General features: G+C 42.4%; 1 protein-coding gene across 2 annotated transcripts in view; it reads right to left on the bottom strand.

The window, feature by feature from the left end:
• cttnbp2 (cortactin binding protein 2) overlaps window positions 1-21,904 on the bottom strand; it is a 93,182-nt gene that overhangs the window by 6,921 nt on the left and 64,357 nt on the right. For both annotated transcript variants that reach the window (XM_071459022.1, XM_071459013.1), the window contains exons 7-21: window positions 19,657-19,810; window positions 17,744-17,944; window positions 16,893-17,010; window positions 15,794-16,084; window positions 11,169-11,264; window positions 7,575-7,654; window positions 6,043-6,129; window positions 4,395-4,494; window positions 3,887-4,063; window positions 2,584-2,756; window positions 1,937-2,115; window positions 1,509-1,759; window positions 1,210-1,401; window positions 675-726; window positions 319-418 (exon numbers count right to left, since the gene is read on the bottom strand). In XM_071459022.1, coding sequence (XP_071315123.1) covers window positions 319-418; window positions 675-726; window positions 1,210-1,401; window positions 1,509-1,759; window positions 1,937-2,115; window positions 2,584-2,756; window positions 3,887-4,063; window positions 4,395-4,494; window positions 6,043-6,129; window positions 7,575-7,654; window positions 11,169-11,264; window positions 15,794-16,084; window positions 16,893-17,010; window positions 17,744-17,944; window positions 19,657-19,810 — 2,251 coding nt within the window. The remainder of the gene's footprint in view (window positions 1-318; window positions 419-674; window positions 727-1,209; window positions 1,402-1,508; window positions 1,760-1,936; window positions 2,116-2,583; window positions 2,757-3,886; window positions 4,064-4,394; window positions 4,495-6,042; window positions 6,130-7,574; window positions 7,655-11,168; window positions 11,265-15,793; window positions 16,085-16,892; window positions 17,011-17,743; window positions 17,945-19,656; window positions 19,811-21,904) is intronic.

The raw sequence follows: 21,904 nt of genomic DNA, 5'->3' as shown, positions 1-21,904 counted from the left end.
AAGTCGATGTTCATTGTTTTTTTTTGTTTTTTTTAAATGTGATCTATAAAAAAACTGACTTATCTCAAAGAATCATGTTTGAATTTGATTTAAAATGATGAGTAAAATTTGTTCTGCAGGACATTTATAATATCTGTAAGGTTCATTTTATTAGTTTTGATCAACAACAGGACGTCTGTTAACAGTTTTATGATGCATGGAAATGTGTGTCGTATAAAAAGTCGATTAATCAAGGGTTAAAGAAAGAATCCTGTATTTATCTTTAAAGACTGAATCGCACTGCTGTTAAAGTGTGTGTGTGAGAGAGAGAGACAGTACCTTGCTGATGTCTGGCTCAGACTTGCTGGAGCACATGGTCTGCAGCTCCCTGATCAGATCAGTCTCGTCGTCAGAGAAAACAGAGAGACCCACGGGCTCCCTGAAAACACACAGAATAAATGCAGCGTCACATTTTAGCTTTTAGCACAGAGACTCGTTACATCACACAACATTCAAATGAGTCTAACAGGCTCATTGTCACAGCCTGAGTCCTGTTTGTGTGACTGAACCGGACTCAGTTCTGCTCTCTGCTGGCTGCTGCACGTCCTGCTACTACAGCCGCAGCACTTCACTGTGAGACCACAGCTAATAACTAACACTGAGTTATAGTCGGAATAAGAAGACAGAGCACAAACCTCTGCACTTTGCCGTTGGAGATGAGGCTGACATCAGTGTTGGACCGTGACCCTGCAGCCAAAGAATAAACGTAAAGGGTCAGTTCACATTTCCTCCTTCTGGAGTCAAACTGTGCAACAGTTTTAATTAATTAATCAGAAACTGTGTAAGACTATAGTGTGAAATGATTACATTACAGTCACTAATCCCAAAGTTTCTGTTTCTGTTGTAAAGGTGGAAAAATAATTGTCAGTAGATCCCTCCAAACTGCTGCTTGTTAAACTGCAGCGTCTGATTTTCTGTTCTTGCATGTGTTAAATACAAAATGTGTGCAGAGGATTGAACGACATCAGGAAGCAGCAGACTGTTAAACAGCGCCACCTTGTGGACACAGACACAAAGCTGCAGTTTCCCAGATCACAGCTGAAAATGCTCCCTTATTGGTCTGAAGATACAACCAGTGTCTCCTTTGCAGCAGCGAGTTCAGTGACTTAAGCTCGTCTGGAGGTCACAGCTCCAAACCCCTGAGCTGGGACACGGGGGCGGCCATCTTACCCTCTCTGAAGGAGCCGCCACCGCTCCAGTTTAAGGCGGGGCTTCCCTTCTTCCGGGGGCTGGTGTTGGATCGTCTCAGCTTGCTGCTGTCCCGCCCCTTCCTGCCTCCCCCACTGCTGCTTCCTTTATAGGAGCCGATGGCGGACAGAGGGAGGGTCCCGCCCCGAAACTCCAGCAGGTACTTGTCAATCTCTGAGGGAAAAAAATACACGTCAGTATCTTTTCTGTTAGATCCCTCGTGTTGTCACAGCCACTCGCTCCCGAGCGTGACAGCAGCTGGTGAAAGGTGTGAGTCGCACCGTGGCGAGGCAGAGGGCAGCCAAGGAGAACAGCCTTGTTGACCAGGATGCTGAGAGCGGCTTTCACCACAGCCTGCTGCCCGGCACTCAGCCCACAGTTGCTAGGAGACGGTCGCTGCAACGAGGAGCAGGAGGAGAAGGTGGTACTGGTGGTTGAGGAGGAGGAGGAGGAGCGCTTGGCCGTTACCCGGGAGATGATGGCCTCTTCCACACGGGGGACGACCACGGCGTTCCAGAGCCGAGCCAGCCACCTGAACACACACACACACACACACACACACACACACACACACACACACACACACACACACACACACACACACACACACACACACACACACTTATCAGCCTTTTCTATGCTAACATGCAGTTTAATATATCATTAGCAGTGTGTGAGCCTACGCACACACTAACACACACACACACACCTGACGACTGCCTGTGTGTTGTTCGCGACCACGGGGCAGGACAGGAAGAGCTGCGGGCCCAGCAAAGCCTCGTGGGTCCCCAGACGGGACAGACAGGCGTTGAGCTGCTGCCAAACCTGGCTCACCCACAGCACCGAGCGCTCCATCACACCATCGGGTGTCCAAACACCGGTCCCCATCTGGAGGACACAGGGAGGGAGGGCAGAGGTCAACGTTTCACGCTTTACTTTGAGCTGAAGCGAAACAGTGAACGAACGAGCAGGAATGTCAGGGATTTGTTTCAGTTCAAGTTCAATTAAAACTCCAAACAGTTCGGTAAACATCTGAACATCTTTACTGAAAATACTTTGAGCTTTGTTCGGAATCTAAGGAATAAAAACTTAAAACACAAAATATTCGTCAATACTTCGTCCTTATTAAACCCGGTTGATCTCTTGGATCAGAATCTCTTGTTGGCCAAAATAGCAGCACAGGAAAAATCTAAAGATATCAAAGCCAAGAACAAACAGTATCATTTGTGAATCACATTTGTTCTCAACAAAAACAAAAAATACACATTTCCCTCCTTGAAATAAAGATATATTCATGGTCTGAATATTTGTGACACGACATCATCTCTGGCAGCAGCAGCTAAACCTCCGACTGACCTTGTGGAGCAGCTTCCTGCGGAGGTGCCTTCCCAGAAGGCCGTGCAGCGGCTCCTGGTCCCAGCGAAGAGTCACCCAGCGGAAATGCTGCTGGAGGCGGAGCTCTGATCCCTGGAGGCGGGGCTTTGACAACGTGGCAATCAAGAAACTGCGCTGGCAGAAATGGTGGGGACCTAAACGATCAATAAACAGCAAGTCGACTATTTATTTACTGGTTATCTGTTGCAGAAGATGAGTCACAGTTTTGTTTTACATTAAACCACGAGCCAATGAAATCACTGATCCTGGTAGAAGCTGCTTAAACATGACAAACAAATCAGAGAGGAACTTCTGTAAGAAACCTGAAGGGTAAAATAAAGATTTCCTAGATTTTTGATCGGATGATATTATTTTTTGTTATATTAAAGTTGCATTAACCTTTAAAAAAACACTGCCCCACATCCTGGCCTTGGTCTGGTCTGTACCAGTCTCAGTCGGAACTAACATTCCCCTTTTTAATGGAAAAACCAGGTGAGACAGAAAAACACCAATTTTTAAACCATGTTTGTGTGTCTGTAACTTTGGTTCAGTTTCCACTCATTCAGACCTTTGTAATGGGTTAAAGTTACCTCAGACTGTGACCTTTTTCATCTGGGTGAATTATTTTCAGGCTTGAACAAAAAATGCTGTTGTGTGTCTTTTTCTAGTTTTTCAAATGGTTTCAGTTAATGAGAAAATCTTGAAGCTACTACAGTTTATCTGCAGGTCCAGAAAGCCTTGAATGAAGTTTCCTTAGGTTTCAAAGCTGAGATTTCTTTCACATGTCTCATATTTTTCTCCTGATGCTGTAAGAAGTAGTTAAAATATTAGTTATAAAAACACTTTTGTATCTGACTGTGGCTGCTTCTCCTCTACAAACTGAAGTTTCACTCACATCTCTCAGACACTGTGACGACTGTTGACTGTTGATTTTAGAAAAATCTGGTTACTGACACTTATCCAGGTCATTTGTTTAATAAATTATAGCAGCATTTATAACAACAGTTCCTACTGATAAGTTCTGAACAGATGTTTTCCATCACACAGTCACAGTATGACTGTGAAACTGTGTTAAGTTGTATTCTATGCATCCTGCAGAAAAGCCTGTTCTGTGAGCAGGGTTTGAACATTTCTGACTGATCTGAGATGATGAAGCTTCACATACACTGACTCTATTTTCCCTGGGAGTGTCCAACATTAACATAATGATTATACACACTGTGGCTTTCAGCTGCATATTTCATTACAGCTCCGGTCTCATCCAGGGTTTTGGCTGCAGTCTTACCTGTGTGCAGGACCAGCGGGGAGGCAGAGCCCCTGCTGTCCAGACTGTGGCAGAGGTCTCCCAGCAGGCCCGTTAGGGACGAGGCCTTCTCCAGCCCCTCCAGGAGAACTACCACGCAGCGGCCGGTGTGACCAGCTCGTACCCCGACCCCCAGACCCACAGCCGGCACGAGGAAACCTGGGACGGGAGGAGCAGAGGGAGGCATGAGCCCCAGTGCTGTGTTTTATTTTTCTAGTGTTGCAAGAATTTATCAAGCTGTAGATTTAACATCAAAAAGCCTTTTCTTCATACTTGACAACAAATTTCTTGTAGTTTTGCTTAAATGATTGATTAGTAAATGACAAATTAACTAATCAATTACACAACTAAACATTTCAGCTCTAATTGAGTGAGAACACACAAAAAAAACACAACACAACAGAAAAATCTCATTACTGCTGTTGCTGTGTGAAAATTGTACATGCTGTGCATGTACAGTATTTGTGTGTGTGTGTGTGTGTGTTCTCACCACAGCTGATGAAAGTCTCCAGCAGCTGCTCTTTGGTCAGGCTTTCCTCCACCTCCACCTTCACCACGTCACAGCTGAGCCCCCCTGCCTCCTGCTTGGACTGGGAGATGAAGGAAGAGGAAGAGGAGGGAGATGAAGGAGGAGGAAGAGGAGGAGGGAGATGAGTGGAAAGACAGAAAGATAAGAAGGGAGCCCGTTGTCATGGAAACAAAGGAAATCTACTACTACATCTGTGCGCTGAGAGAAATGGAGCAGGACGAGCGTCTGAATGAGCAGAGGGCTTTTCCAGACACATCGCTGCTATTAAAGAGAGCAGAGCTGAGCTGCAGCTGCTGACACACGTTCCTTTGTTTCCTCTGCTGTTCCACACTCTGGTCGTTAGCAGCAGCTAGCGACAGCTAACGCAGGCTAACACAGCAATCCTGTGATTCATCCTCCTCCATGAAGGTAATGATGATCAGTTTCTGTTGGAGATGATCGATCACTTTGGCAGCTTTACTCTCAGTAATAAACTGACAACACAGTGTATATACTGATAATATAATGTATTAAATGTATCTAAAAATCTGACTGATCCTTGTTGCTGCCAATCATTTTAACTTATTTGAATTAGTCATTTATTTCAGTTTTTATATTGTTCCATCTAATTTCATGTTAATGTTTTTCATTCTACATGTTTTTTATGTATTTTAATGTGATGTGTGAAAGGTGCCATACAAATAAAGTTCATTATTATCATTATTATTCTTTTTATTATTAAATCCCGGACCTGTAGCTCCTGGTGTGGAGCAGGGCTGGACCAGTGGCTGAGCTGCAGCATGTTTCATCATCTTCTAGTGATATAATAGAGCAGTTTGCTATTTGCATGCAGTTCCTGTTTTATTGCATCGCACTGTGCAACAGCGTCACCTTCAAATAACTAACTAACCTCCAAGATGAAAAAGAAAAAGTAATCATTTCCTCTCTCTCTGGTGGAGCAGTGAATACATTTGCTTTGGAGAGAAATCAACATGAACCAATCCTTCACCTGATTGGATAAACGCCCCACTCACTGGTCTGGTATTTGCCTTTGATTTGAAATTTGGAAACCCGTGGTAGGTTTTCTGGGAACACAGATTAAAATCTTTCCAAAAATCAGTTTCTAAATATTCTGCATGATGTGAGGAGAGAAAATGGTTTAATGCAACACGAGCTGTTTGGAGAAATCCTCCTGTACTGGAGCCACAGAGGGAGCATCCAACTGACATCAGTGTAAATCTTGGTTATAAATGAAAATGACTGACAATATGATGTTCAGGTTTTATTCAGGACCAGAATGTCAGTGTTTTATACATCAAGATGTTGTTGGGATGTATGGAAGCCAAGAGGGGCCATACTCACAAATATTTCTTTATCTGCTATCTCAAGAGAATGGGATAAAGAAAAAAAAAACACAACAGTGAATATGACCCCTCTTGGCTTCCGCAGGGATGACATTGGATTTTGTTTAACTAAACATCAACATCAGCTGTTTTTCAGTTTTCTACATCAAACTGAAGCAGCATTAAACATCCTGACATTGAATTTGATCACCTGACGTCTCGACCTACATTCATCCAAATATCACCTCCAGCTTTCTGGATCGGTGTTTGTGCACCGGTGGACGCACCTTGATGCAGCGAGCCACCAGGTTGGCGATGTACTCCTGGCAGCTGCCTTCCAGCCCGTGAAAGATGAGGTTTCCATACTGTTCCACCTGCACACAGAGACACAGGACGAACAGATTCACCAACTGACACAGGACAGTTAAGAGTGAGAACTTCTTCACTGGTCTCTCTACAAATTTAGTCCAGCTGTGCTCCCCTTGACCTTTGACCTTTTTAGAACTGGGGGGCATGGAGTGAAAGTCTCTCTGGTGTAACCTAAATACTTAAAATAACATGTAATATATGATAACGACTGAACTAATAAATAAACTAGTAGAGGGACCTGCGTCAAGGCCAGTGTTGAACAACATAAACCAAACTTCAGGGAAAAAATTCACATTTATAGGAAATGATCCGGATCTGCTCCAAAATTTAACTGGTTCTTCCCTGGACCGTGAGCCATCCCTGCACCAAGTTCCATGCAAATCAGTTCAGTACTTTTTGGGTAATTCTGCCATGAAAACAGACACAGGTGAAAACATAGGCTACATCCACTTTACTAGGTCTTCGTTTTAAAATGCATCACCTTTGCTTTGTTCTCGCCTCCTGTCCACACAACTCTGGAGTTTTTGAGTCCTGAAAACAGAGACCTCTGGAAACGCTGCTGGACCTGTTTTAGTTTCCAAACACTGGTCTGGACGGAGATCGGTTTTGTTTTAAAAAGCTGTTTTAGAATGAAAACGTAGTGGTGCTGACGTAGACGTAGCTCCCTTGGCAGAGGTGATGAGCAGTTATATGAAAGGGAGAATGAACTGGATGTTGGAAATTTAGAAATTAGCCTTTAATCAGCTCTGCTAAATAGTATCTTTAAGAAGTTTACTAAAACACTCTAAAATTGTGATGACAGATTCTTTTAATCAGAGTCATTGTCCTTCATAAAATCCTAAATAAAACATAGTTTTAAGACGACTGTGTTACAGCTCTAACTTGTGATTTATAGATTAAACAGGAAAACATTCAATGGATATTAATTATTAAATGGAGTCATTAATAATACAACAGTTGCAGCACAAACCTCCTGAACTCAGTGACACTACAGCAGCAGTCTGAGCTGTGAATCTGGATTAAAGCATCTTCCTACAGTCGACACTAAGTCAGATGAAAAGTGGGACTGGAGACATTCACAGGTTCTGCTGGATGAAGTTTCAGCTCTGAGATTCTTCAGCGTCTCACTCTGTGGTGTTATTGATGCTCCTTTTATCTACATGTGCTGTCGTGTTGCTCTTTTAATACGTTTGTGATCTGGCCTCAGTTTCGTTGATGTCTCCTCCAGCAGGGGGCGGTGTAGGAGTTAGAGAGTAGTGAGCTCTCTAATTCTCTCTCTCCTCCTTTCATCTGTCTATCACCTCCTTTCTCTCTCCACCACTCTCTCGCTGCAGTCTTCTGGTTTCCTCCCTATTTTTCAACGTCTTACTCATCTAATCCTCCAATCCCTCGCAGTCCTTGTGTGTGTGTGTTTGCATCAGTGTGTGTGTGTGTGTGTGTGTGTTCGTACCAGGCGGACGTAGTTGTGCAGCAGCGGCAGAGGGAAGAGAGACTCCAGAGCCAATTCATCGAGACACGCCTCCGACAGACCTGTCAGAAAGACACACAAATAAATCTTCCGCTCTACACGCTCGGTGTCAGCAGCTTCAACAAGACGCTTCCACTCAGTAACATCACAAAGACAGAACTCAGGCCGCCCTCGAGGTGAGACGTCCAGAAACACAGGCCCTCAGATGCTTCTCAAACAGCTCAGTACAGAGAAAATGGAGGTGATATCACCAATTCATCTCAACACGATGAGCGGTCAGTTAAAAGCTCTTCGTGCTTTTATCAGTGAGCAGGATCAATTAGACGAGTTTTAATCTGCTTCCTGAGGAAACACAGGCTCACACTTCCTCAAAGATTCACATTTAATCTTCATTTTCACGGCCTTTTGTCAACATCTTCAAATTTAAATAATGTTTGGTTCAGATTCTCTTCCTGATTCCAGAGCAGCCTCATTCCTTCTGTCCTCTACCGTCTTATTCCGTCCTCACACACCCTGGGACCAGTTTCCCTCTGATTCCTGAGACTCGTCAAACAGCCACAGCTCTGCTTGTTTCTGAGATTAAATATAAAGGGAAACACAGCAGCAGTGTCTCACATGCCTCCATACTTCCATTGTTTTCTCTGCGCAACCACACGCCTACGACCTGTTGACAACCGTCGCCATCATCTTCATCCTCATCCTCATCATGGAGCGGAGCACGTCAACCTGTCAGAGTTCTGCACTGTTGTGTTTCCCGCTCATTTCATCACATTCATCGTCTGCAGCAAACTGACAAACGTAACGATGTCCTTTTATTGAAAGAACTCTGTTATTTTTCACTAATTAATGGAGACAAAGTTGTGAGACAGTAATTTGAGTTTACTCAGTTGTGTTGAGTTTAGGGTCGTCACGATTACAGTGATATTTAATAAGTGAAATGTTGATATTGTGTTAATGTAGGACAATGCTTTTGTTTTCAGTTCATCTTGTTGCCTTTTCACTCTTCATGAAGAGTGATTTTGTATGTTTTTGTACAGTTATGGTTTCTGTTGCAGTTTTGTGCAAAATAGAAGCAACTTTTTAGAAAAGTGGACGAAACACAGTTGTGAATTTTCTGTGTTTCCACTGAGTGATGTCGTGTGAATGAAGCTGGGTTTTCTCTTCTCGTTCAAATTAAACGTGACGACGGATTTCCAGGAGTCTGCTTCTCGGTTCGAGTTGGCTCGCTGGTAATTTTGTGAAATATTGCTTCGTCGAACCATCTCATGCAAGCAACAAGATTTTTTTTTTCTTTTTTTAATTCGCACATTTACTTTACTCATTTTTAAGTTTTCAATTTCACATGTGCATTAAGCAGATTAATGGAAACCTCTCTCTCCACCTCCCTACACTCATGTTTGAGTCTAATTCATTTGCCAAAAGAGACAAAACCATAAAACATTAAAGATGAATTTGACTGATAACATTGTTATTATTAAATCTTCTACAGATTTTGTGATAATATCGTTATCATGAATTCTTTTGGCCTCGATAATCATGTAGTGAAAATCTGACATGATGACTTTAGACACTTGTTGATTCTTTCCACCTGTAGACAAATTAAACATTTTGCTGCGCACTAACTCTGAACACTGTCTCCATTATTCCCATAGTCAGTCAACTACATGTTTCTTCCTGTGAAGTTCAAGGTTTCTGAGGAAACAAAGACAAAACTTGTCTGGACTTTATGAGTATGAGTAATAATTAACAATTTCCTACACACTGTTTCTTTGGAGACGATAATGACTTGATTAGTTCATCACAGCTGTTTTAGCGTTCAGTAATCGACTCAGACAGCTGAACGAGCTGAAGGTGAAAACCAAAGCGCTGGATGTTTCCTGGCTCGACGCCAACGCCGGTGACGTCAGGCGGGACGGACAGGCGGGTCGATACGGACCTCTGAGTCAGGACTTCACACACAAAGACACACAAGGCTACGTACAGATGCAGCAACACTCACTTTATGAGACGTCTTCTGAGGGAAAACAGGAAGAAAGACGAAGAGAAAATGAGTAAAAGCGAGTGGAAGGCAGATGATGGAGTGAAGAGAGGAGGTGGAGAGAGACGGAGAGCTTGGCTGCTGCTCACCCTCAGCTTCATGCTGCCAGACTATTGTTCACTCTTGGTTTTTTTTTCCTTCCCTCACTCACTGAGAGGAGAATTACAGTAGATAAAGCAATTCAAGGAACGGAGGCAGCAAAACAGAAGCAGCCGCCGACAGTAAGACAGATTATTCCAATATCTGTGGAGCGAGACTGTCTGCTGCTCGGGGCTGCGGCTGTGACTCATCCATAATCATTTACACTGATATGTGAGAAACTGCTCTGGTGCTGTGTCGTTTTCTGGTCCCAGTTCTGTCTTTAGAAATAATGTAAAACAAAGATTACTTCATATTTCATCATTAAAAAAACAGACACTGAATTATTCAAACCTTCATATGTAACAGATCATTCTTACAGTGGATCTTCACGTTGTGTGTTTTAGTAATTAGTGGCTGCACTGATTTTGTTTAATGTGCTAATGGTTCAAAGATCCCATATTTTACTCTTCTTTTGAAGTGTTGATAATTTAATAAGAAGATATATTTGTGGTTTTAACATCCAAAAACCATCTCAAAGTAGCCAATCAGAAGAGAGGGTCTGAGTCTCTCCTCTGATTGGCTGATTGTTTTCTGAGTGATTGAATAAAAATACAGCAGATTTCAGGAAAACACTCAAAGAAACCAAATCCTGCAAGGTTGCTTTATAATCAGAAACACATGGACGTCTACCTTTAGACTGTGTGGAGCTTTAATGTTTCACCTGGTTGGAGAAACTGTTCTCCAATCAGAGCTGTCCAGGCCTGACCTTTCCACATCCATGAACAGTATCAGCTGTGCAGGTTGTCAACTTACAGAACTCCTAAATTTTTATTAAAGTTTTATCCAGGTTCAGGACGAGCAGCAAACAACATGTTCTGCATGTGCTTCATCCAGACTGCGGATCTATTTTCAATGGATAAAAAAATATCATATTTATATATATTGAAGTTTAGCATTTTTTGGTGCAGTAATTCATTATTGGAACAGTTTTTTGTTGATGCACTTGTTCTAAGCCCCAAATGCATTTCATTTATTTTTATTTACTATTTATTTAAGGTGAAATAAGACTGAATGGCTGTGAAGTCAGTGGTCGTTAACACATGAGTTTTACTGCTGTTATAATCTGATCAATAACAATTTACTTCAGATGAAGACTGAACATGAATTATGTAAGTATTAAAATACTTCTTCTGTGGAGAAGTCCTGGCTTCAATTTCCCACGATGCAGTGCGGCTCAGCAGGCAGATTCTGGTACATGACTGCCCACGCTACAAATGCATCCAAACTGATTTGTTCTGGTCCTTTCATCCACCAAATGGCATTTTTCATCAGCGATGGTTACTCTGATTCTGGTTTTGGCTCAATGCTGCAGGATGAACACACACACGCACACACACACAGACAGACAGACAGACACACACACACACACACACACTCTCAGGTTGCCAGTTTTGTACCTTTGAGGCGGATGGTGATGCACTGGCTGAGGGGCTTTCTGACCAGGTCCCAGGGGGATAAAGGCAGCTCCTGACCTGGCAACCACTCAGTATCACCTGGAAGAGCAAAGACAGAGACAGAGACATGTTAGGATAATAAGACTGGGTCACACACACTTGTTGTACAAAGTGTAAATGAGTTCAAAGGTCACACACACACAGACACCATCACAGTATGAAATGCCAAAGGACAAAAACATAAAATCGAGCTGTACCTTAAATGATACACCTGCTGTTTGTCTATTTTGTTATCCTCACTTGTTTATTTCTGCCACAGCTGCTTCCACAACTAAAGCATTTTACGATTATATCATTTTTTATTGCTGCATAGATAGAATTTTTATTTACCAAAAAATATAAAAGTATTTCTCCTCTGCAAAATATATGAGGCAGGAGAAACAGTGCGACTGCTTCTCTCCCAGGATCCAATTAGAGCAAATACACATCACATTAGAAAGATCTACCGCAGGAGCTGCTGTGCTGCAGCAATTAAAAGCAGAAATACGCTTTCCCAAAGACAACCCAACGCATCTGATTCTTTAGTACGATGTTAATATTTCAACTCTTTTCAGTCATTAGGCAGAGAAGTTTAAGTTTTTCCTACTTTCCAACAAGCACCAACAAGTGATAAAGCAGTCCCTGCTTTCAACTGCAGCACCAGACCTGACAACACAACTGTGGAAACATGGTTTATCATCTATCAGACATGGTTGGCACAAGTTGTGTCAATGTCTCTCTTCACAGGACGACAACAGCTGAGCAGCAGCACAGAAGTCTCACTTCTTCTGCTGTTCTGTTCGTGACATCCTGGACTGAAGGTCACAGCTCACAACTGCAGCTTGTTGACGTCTAATGACAGAAACAAGCTGAACAAAACTGTCATTTATTTTCACTGGAAACTAAATCACTTCCTGTGTGGTGCTACAGTTGTTGCACAACCTCAGATCAGATCACAGGATTTCGTGTCGATCAGTTTGAAGGATGTTACAACAGCAACACCAGTGGAGGTTTAAAGTTCAACTGGAAATGTTGCTGTAGAGGTTTAAACTTTGTTCTGGAGGCAGTAACACTGGGGACTAAGAGTCCAGCTCCAGGCTCAGAGACAGATGATTTAAAGGGGGGGGGGGGGGGGGGGGGGGGGGGGGGGCTCTACACTCTACAGCTCAGTGAAAGAGTAAAACCTGCAGAAGTCGGGGTTTAATTCCCTCGTGCTGACATACAGCCTCCATCTGCACTGAAAACGGACCAAACCATCGCTGCCTCTGTTTCACCCCCAGGAGAAGCAGTTCAAGAAGAAGGTCGAGATCTTTCTCACTAATTGGACGAACAACTTTATGAAAAATCGACTTTTAACCTCACAGCTATTTTCTGCACTGTAACAAAATAACTGCTACGCAAACGCAACACAGGAGCAGAAGATTGTAAAAGACAACAGTGTGGAGTGTGGTCAGTGCTGCTGCCACCAGAACCAGCCCTGCAGAAACTAACAATTACTTTTTCATTTTATTAAAAGATATTACATTTAAAATGATGTGAAAGAGAAAAGTCACACAGACAATATTTGACATTTTGGCCTAATAAATGTATTGAACAGCTGTTACTCAGATCCTTAATCTGCTTTATTATTTCCTCAGTCAACCCAGTATTCGTTTGGTTTATGAAATGTAAGAATAATAAGTTCCAGAAGAGCTGGGATCAGTTTAATTTATAAAAGAAATACTCAATTGATCATCAGAACTGTTGCCAATTAATTTTCCATTGTTTTACTAACAATTAACTGTGTTTTTTTCCCTGTAAATCAGATTTTTAACCAGTGTGACTTCACTGGTATAAATAAACTTCCATGTCAACATTTTTCACCAATAAAGTGATTAATTCATTCACCACAGGGTTAAGCACTGTGGTGCTGTTCAGGCTGCCATCAGAGCGTGAGAGTCGAACGTGAACTCCCAACAACAGAGAAATATACACAGACACAAAGCCAGACACTAAACTGTGTCTGCGTCTGCAGTTTGATCCCGGCCGACACAGAGGACAGACATCTTCTCCTTAATTGGCATCTTCCTCCCCCCGTCTCATCCATTATGCATTCCTCCTCTGATAGGGTTTGCTTTCATCATCCTCCCCAAAACACACACACACACACACACACACTCTTCCCTTGTTGCATGAAGAGACAGTAGCAGTGTGAGCGACAGTAAACATGTGACACCGAGACGTAACGGCAGCAGAGACAAAAACAGAGAGAGAGAGAGGAAGCAGCAGTCCTCGCCATTTAAGGCGAAGGAAATTGATTTTCTTTTTTATCAGTCTGGGACGGACACACACACACACACACACACACACACACACACACACACACACACACACACGTAACTCTAACCCAAAACCAGCCTCTGGTTGAAGAGAACCAACCACACACTGACGACATTCGATCACCAGAAAAACAGAAACACAGGAGCAGCGTGTTCACTCCCCTCATGTTCCAGCACATTCATTATTCAACAATTCAAAGAAGAAGAAAAACAGTATCATGTGTGTGACACTCAGCGAACAAATGCCCACAGATAGATCCCTGAGCATGTTCTCCTTCACCACAGAGGGGAGGGAGAAATGTGTTTCTACTGGATTTGGAGAAACTGGCCCTGAATGGTGAAACGGTCTCAGAGAGAAAGACGAGTAAGAAATCCCTTTAGTGAGGATTTGATCACCAAGCATGTAGAGGCATTTCACTGACCTGTAGCTACACCAGAAAAAAGCAATAACCACATTTTTTAAATTTATAATATATGTCCCAGCTCGACCAATGAGGTCACTTTATGACATTATTTGCATTACACATTTTAAAAACTGTCCAACCTCTCACCACATCTTTACTCAAAGAGCTGGTTTTGGCTTTGTTAGCTTTTGTTTGTTAGCTTACTATCTAGCCTCCTAATATCTGGAATCAAAGCAAAGGTGTCTCTAACTTTTAATTCAACTTAGCGAGACGCGTCTAAGAATTTACACTTTACTTTACTCAGCTATAACGATGCGGAAATATCAAAACACTGAAACCTTTAAAGGAGCCATTTTTGCTATTGCTACGTAGCTAATGTTAGCATTAATAGCTCTTTACTTATCAGTCTACAGTCAGAAACATTGTGAGTTCAGCATCAAACTTTTCCTTTACTCACCAAAAACTTTCTCCAGCAGTGGACTGTTGCTGTAGTTTGTTTTGCTTCTATTTCTATCACTTCTTTTCTTCTACTGAAGTTAGCATGCTAACCAGCTAGCCCCAGCCCAGTCAGACTGACTCGCCACTTTCCAATACCGAGTCACTGTGGCGTCCAGTAGCATCGCTCAGAGGGCGTATCATAACTTCTTATATTGTAAACACAACAATGACTGACGCTCTGAGCAAAGCTGGCGAATAAACAGCTGTTAATGCTAACGCTGGCTACGTAGCAATAGCAAAACTTACAGATAGCTCCTTTAACTGTTGTACAACATTTAACTATTTCCGAATACACCAATAATCACGTCTTTCATCTGTCATCTTCATTATTTTATGTTTTCAATCTTCAACTTGTGACTTCTGAAGCCTACCTCACAACTTGAACATAGAAGTTTGTTTGGTTTTTTTTCCACATTACACATTGGTCTAAATAATTGACGTTACCATCAAACCTCTGTTTGACAGCTAGTGCGATAGTTTATAGTTATTTTTTACCTAAGTAGATGCTAAGTTCAGCTCCAGGTAACAGAAAACACAACATCAATTACATGGTAGGTTTTGGTGAAATCCAAAATTTAATATCTGAGATACAGTCCAGCCCAAATATCGCAATATACGATATTATTGTATTGTTTAGTTTTTTTAAATACTAGATATATGTATATAAAAGCTCACATTTGTAACGATGCTGCCCCTAAACAGAAGTTCAATGTGTTATTTGTCAAGGTAAATGTACAGTAAGGCTCCACAGCTAGAATACATCAAATACAACCAGGTATTTACAACCACAGCTGCCCAAGAGCTGTGGGCCTCCAATATGGCCCCTGCAGGCTCCCTTACATGACCTTAAATGAACCTCTATATGCCACAGTCCATAAATTTAAGAAGACAACAGGGACAAGCACAGGCAACATCAACCTGTAGTTAAACAGAGTGAGAGACAACAAGAGGGAACAGAGGTGACTCCTGCCAACACGCTACACCTTTTATCACGTTCAGGTGCACTGCACTGGAACTGAACAGGTACATGGAAAGACTCGAGCAGCAGCATCTTCTTGAGCACTGTGAGGACGCTGCTGTAGTGATGTCACCGCGACGATGAGAGGAAGAGAAAGAAGGATGGAGAGAAAAAGGTGAGACAAAAGTAGAGGACAGGATTATCAGAGAAGAGGGTTTGAAGGTGGTGTGTAGGGAAGGAAGGACACGAGGAAGAACAGATGAAAGGGAGGGAAAGAAGGAGGTAAAGAAGGAAAGGCTGAGGGATGCGATGATGGAGTAGGAGAAAAGGGTGAAGAAAGAAAGAAAGACGGAATAGATGAACAATAAGGAGGCAGGGGGAGATAAAGAAAAACAAAACATGTCCGCTCACCAATAAGGATGGAGGCGATACTGGTGGGGCCGAGGCCGAGCGGGGGGCGCTGCGCCTCCTCCCTGACGGTCTGAGGGTCTCCGCAGAGGATCTGCAGGTGAGAGGCGAAGGCGTGGCTGAGGGCGGAGCCCAGCTGAGCCCAGCGCATCGACCGGTCCACCGACACTCTGCACAGCACCAGCTGGCTGCTGGTGCCGCCCTTGGCCTCCTCCTCCAGCGCCTCCACAGGACACATGGACCCTGCTCCTCCTCCGGCTGAACACCGGAGACGCACCAGGACCCGGTACGAGTCTGGAGGAGAGTGAAATCATGTCAACTCTTGATCTCCGTGATCAGCAAAAGGAAAAGAATAATGATTTAGTGGCTGAATACTAATGAGTTAATCTATTACAATGTTCAGTAAAAGCAACATTAATGTAACACGCTTATGTATCTATATTGTCATAAATCAACTTAAAGTAAAAAGTAAAAACGTTTTATAAAATTTTACAAAATAAAATTCTGTTTAAATGTTTAAATGAATGATTTCAAGCTAATAAACTACATGTGTCTATACATCAAAAATGAATAAAATCAGGATATTGATTTTATCCATAATCACCCATTTCTATATATTTTGCTCCTTCCTTACTGCTTGTGAACCTTGATTGTATAATTCATAATAAAGTTATAAATAGATAAGTTACAGTATTTGTCCTGTTAATCACATAATCACTAGTTCACAGTCATGCACTGGGCAGCTTTCATAAAATATGTCAAATCAACAGTTTTAATAAATCTCCACAGCTTAATTGATGCTTATTTTCATAACCAGGCTGAACCAGTGCTTCAGTGAACAAGTTTTAATCTGCTTGAGTTTAGAGATTAAAATAAAATATAGATACAGGATTTTAAAGTAGGTCCATCTTTGATCTGCAACCTGTCTGACCGCTCATGTTTTTCATGTTTTTCATGTTTCAACATGTTCACAAACCAGCAACAGTGAGTAAAATGATGTCATAATTAAAGACCCAGGATTTTAAAAAGCAGAATTCATCTTTAAGGCTCGTGCAAACACAAACACACAGACTGACACACACTCACACATGAGGCCACTCACGGAGGTTTTCAAGTAGATCTTTGCAGTCATCAGTTGCCACGTCATGAATAGTGCGATTACACTTATCTCTCCTCTCGATGTCCTGTTCACTGTGGCTGCACAGCACCTCCAGACACTCCTACACACACACACACACACACACACACACACACACAAAATCTTGTTGTTACTTGTCACGTGTGAATGAACAGGGTTTGACTGTGTAACCACATACAGGAGTATTTCTGCAACATTAGCTTTTGTGCGTTGTGAAAGCATGTGTCAATGAGTGCTCCTCATTTCTATTCCAGTCAGACCCTCAGTCTGGTCTGGTCTGGTGGCTCCTGCATTTGTTTCAGCTGAGCAGGACGTTTCCAGCCAGCAAGGTCAGCCGTCCCATTACCTGCCACTGTGGAGACTGATGGCACGGTGGGACATTAGTGGATGATAGAGAGGACTGAGTGTGAGCCGATGTGTCGGCAGGGAGTCAGTGCACTGCACATAAATACACTGAATAATGGAAACATTTTAACATTAGACTACAGACTGTGGAATAGCAGTAGATTAAGAGTGAAAGCAGGAGGTGGAGCCACTGAGGATAAAGCTGCTAACCTGTATTTTGGGACATAAGAGCTACAGAACAAGCAGACAGACACACTGTCCTGATACATTATCACTTTAAAAAGTTATTGCTAACGTATTAGGGAGCAGCTTCCTATTTAAGTTGGGTTGAATCACACAGTCAATTATCTCCTGAATCCAAAACAAGGAGCTAAAAGAGCCTGAAATGTTCTGCAGAGCTGCACAGTGTGTAAATGTGTAAATCAGCCAGTTATTCACTGTAATCACGTGTTTTGGCGTCTCCTTCTCACCTTGAGGCCCAGGGCAGCAGCCATGTGTGCAGCCGTCCAGCCGTCACTGTTGGCCTGGTTCAGCAGGGCAGCAGGCAGTGCCAGGGTGCCCGAGGGGTCAGGGGTCACAGTGGGGTCACCCTGGGCCTTGTGGCAGAGGAGCAGACGCAGTGTGTCCACGTGTCCTGAGCGCACCGCCGCATGGAGAGCCGTGCAGCCGTCCTGCAGAGAGAGAGTTTAAACCTGAGCGAAAACGTCACTGAAACAAATGTCAACACAAAACTGTCTGACTGAAGTTCACTCTACAAAAACAGCTCTATGGTCTCGTGAAGTTTTGTCTTGGTCATACCTGTAGGGTTTTATTATCTTGAAAATCTCATTTATGTAATATTTGAGATTCTCTACTTGGACATTATAGATGAATGTAGAAATGTCAGTCTGATGTTATCAGATCAAAATAATCTAACAGGCCAGATATTATTGCTGCAGGGCCAATTCTGACCCACGGGCCACCAGTTGCCGGCCACTGAACCGATGGATGGTGAAAAAGAAACCAGATGAACTGATAAACAAAAGATGTTCAACATCTGCCATCACCATATTATCACATGAGTATTATTAACATGATATCAACATTTCATTTTTTAAATAGGGTATGAGAATCAACTAATCCAATAATCGTTTGTGCAAAGTGGAACTGATGTGATTTTGCTCCTGTTATGTAATAATTTGATTTACAAGTTTAAGGCCTGTCCACTTATGTCTCATTCAGGTTCATACTGGGGCTTCTTATAATTATCACTCAAACATTTTATCATTTGTTCCATAAATATAGGTAAATAAAATAATGGAAAAGGATCTTTACAATTTACTGGGGCACAAATTGATGTATTCAAATGATCTTGTTTTGTTCGAACAACAAGCCACACCTCAGAAAGAAGCAGGGACCAGTGAATTTAAGATGTTTTTTTATGACAAAAATAATTGTTGCAAACTGATTTTTTCTGTCAATCAACAAATCAAGAAATTGCCTCAGCTGTAGTTTGTACATATTCAAGCAAATATAACGGTCCAGACTGCAAGTTTCAGTGTTTTCAGTTAATGCAGATTTTCATCAGAAATAACCAGAAGTGGACCAGGTTTTTAATATCAAATAAACACCAATAAATGGGTCTAACCAACGGGTCCTGACCATACTCTCTTCAGCCACCTTCGAACGCCTCCTCCATGTTAAATCATTACGTCTGTACCGACACACTGGCCAACAATTTCTGCCGTCTAAAAATACCTCAGTGCTGAAGAGGTCGGTTATGCTATAGAGGCCGCGGCGGATCTCTGGCTCAGCAGGGAAGTCAGGCTAAATGTAGAACAAAGCAGGTAACTAAATATAGGGGCTCGTCACATGCTGCCACGGCAACTAACAGCCCCCTATGGTTGCCATGGAGACGCAAGAAGCCCATACATCAATGAGCTCGCGCCAAATCAGACCCACAAACCCCCCAAGAGGAGTTAAATCCTTTATGTGAAGCAGGCAAAGTGTGAAACAACGAGAGCGTTAGCAACGAGTGACAAAATGTGAGAAACTCCAGCATCAATGAGGAAACGGATCTTTGTTCAGTGTAGTCTCTAAAAATTAATTTTAAAAAAACTAAAAATAAAGTGTGTTACTTACTTTGATTAACAGGGAGTTTTTCATTCACTCAATTTGCAGATGCTCTTATCCAAAGCTTCCCCCAAGTGAGCAAGAAACACTGAAGCTTTTAATTAATAAATCTCAATTCACTGTCTGGATTTAGTCTGAAAATTTTAAAAATTTACAATGATCATATATTCAGTGTATTTTTTTTCACAAATTAAAAAGACCAAGTTGTACCAAGTTTCTTGGTGTTTGAATCCCCTGCAGTGCTGTGCGTGCACCGGCGGCGCAGACTTACCGTGGTGGTGCGCGAGCGATCGGCTCCGGCCCTCAGCAGAACCCGGACGCAGTCCAGCCGTCCTGCCTCACAGGCCAGAAACAGGGAGGTCTGTCCCCCCGCCGCCGCCGCAGCATCCACAGCAGCTCCTGCAGCCAGCAGTGCCTCCACACATCTGGAGGGAGGAGGGTGACGTTACCAACACATGAAGTGTTAACAGATCTACACAAACACAGTCTGTCTGTGAGTCTGTCCAGTATATCGGATATTACTGGTCAATGATAGTTTGTGCTGTAAAAAGAGTAACTGGCAGTGAAATTATCATTATTATATGACACTGTGAACACTTTTTACTTGGTGTTTCTTTTATTTCACTGAATTCAAAGAATAAACTAATGTTAGGATTAAAATAAAGATAAAACTTCCACTGGTTTATCTCGTGTATCAGTTTACATGTTGGCAGATGGTGAAGAAACAGAGGTGCAGCAGAACTGCAGCAGTAAATGTTTTATGAGGTGCAGGTCTAAAAATATTTGACCTTCATAAGTGGGAATTTAGATTTCATGTATTTGTTGTATTTATGTTTTTAGTTAGTTAGTTAGTTATTACTTACTTAATTTAAAAAGTACTGTGTATTTATAGTTAATATTATTTTAAAGTATTGATATTGGTTTTTGCTCCAAACTATTATATATCAGGCTCCAATACTCACACCTGAGCTCTACATGCAAACATGCATACCTAGACGAAGAAATAACACACACACACACACACACACACACACACACACACACACACACACACACACACACACACACATTAAAGTTCAGACTATGCACGCCACCTGTTCAGAGACAAGGGAAGACATCACTCAGTCCTCCACCACTAGTGACACAGAGAGAGACTGCAGCCCAGATCATCTGAGGGAAACTGATCCTGTCTGCTTCAACACGGCCACTGAGTCACGGCCACCGAAAAACCAGTGAACCCCATAAAATAAACTCCCAGGGTGTGTGTGTGTGTGTGTCAGCATGCCTTTGGATATCCCTACTCTATAAATAACACTGTGATCAGATATTACAGCACTGCACATTCCCCAGCTGGTCCTGGGCATCGTGTTTTTTGGCAAGCCCAGACACGCGCGCGCGCGCACACACACACACACACACACACACACACACACACACACACACACACACACACACAGTGGTTGACAGAGGCTCTCTGGCTGTAAGCTTGGGATTCATGCCGCCAATACATCAGGATAAATGTGAATGATCAGAACTGACAGTGAAAGCAGTGCAGGGGCACTGACGTGTCCCTCGTCGTTAATAATTAATGGAGCAAACTCTGGTGATGTTTGAGGAGGAGAAGCTACTGATCAGCAAAAATGAAAGCTGGAAACATGAAGTGCAGCTGCCCGGTCTCCAACGCTGAACTGGGTTTATTTTAGCAGTGGGAAATCACCTCATGTAGTTTAACAAATGATGCGGAGCTGACAGCGTCGGCCACAAAGCCACCGGGGCTCAGCTCAAACTGGTGCGGTGACAGAGCCGAGCAGACGTGCTGGCATTTGCTTTTGGCACCGAAAACCCAGCGTGGTTACCGGCATCGCCCTGGCGGTCATGTTTCACACATGGGAGGTTCCAGCTGTGCTTGTCTCGCAGCAAAATATGTGCAATGACTCATCAATTTAAAACATATACTTCTGTATATGAGAATCTCTGACATCTACTGTGATTCTGTGACGTGACCCACAAGGTTAACTATGGATTTTGGGGTTAAGACTTTCTGATTAAAGTTGGAATCAGTGTTGAAACAGTTGCTATCAATGAGTTAATCAACAGAAAAATGAAGCAAAACGAAATTGAACTATCTTCTATTTTTATTTATACTTTATTTAATCAGGAGGTCACATTGAGATCAAGATCTCATTTATAAGTGAGTCCTGAGTAGAGAAAAATAAAATGAAATTAAATAAAGAAAAATGGAGTAAAGGAGAAACAGTGATTTGAATATACATTCAGATATGTTTTTATGCAAACAAGCAGATGTGTTTATATAAACAACAATCAGAGTGATGCCAAATAATTACTGGTTCCAGCTTCTCAAATGTGATTATGATGATGTCATGATGATTTTCTCGTTTTATATTACTGTGAATTAAATATCTTCCGTTTTTGAACAGTTGATCAGACAAAACAAGCAATTAGATGATATAAACCAGGGCCCTTTTTCACTGTCATTAACATTTCATGGACCATATCAA

Source organism: Trachinotus anak, unplaced genomic scaffold, assembly GCF_046630095.1.
Source record: "Trachinotus anak isolate AG129_WGS33_773 ecotype Australia unplaced genomic scaffold, CSIRO_AGI_Tana_v1 ptg000002l, whole genome shotgun sequence".
Classification (NCBI taxonomy): Eukaryota; Metazoa; Chordata; class Actinopteri; order Carangiformes; family Carangidae; genus Trachinotus; species Trachinotus anak.
This window is presented reverse-complemented; position numbering and strand designations above follow the sequence as displayed.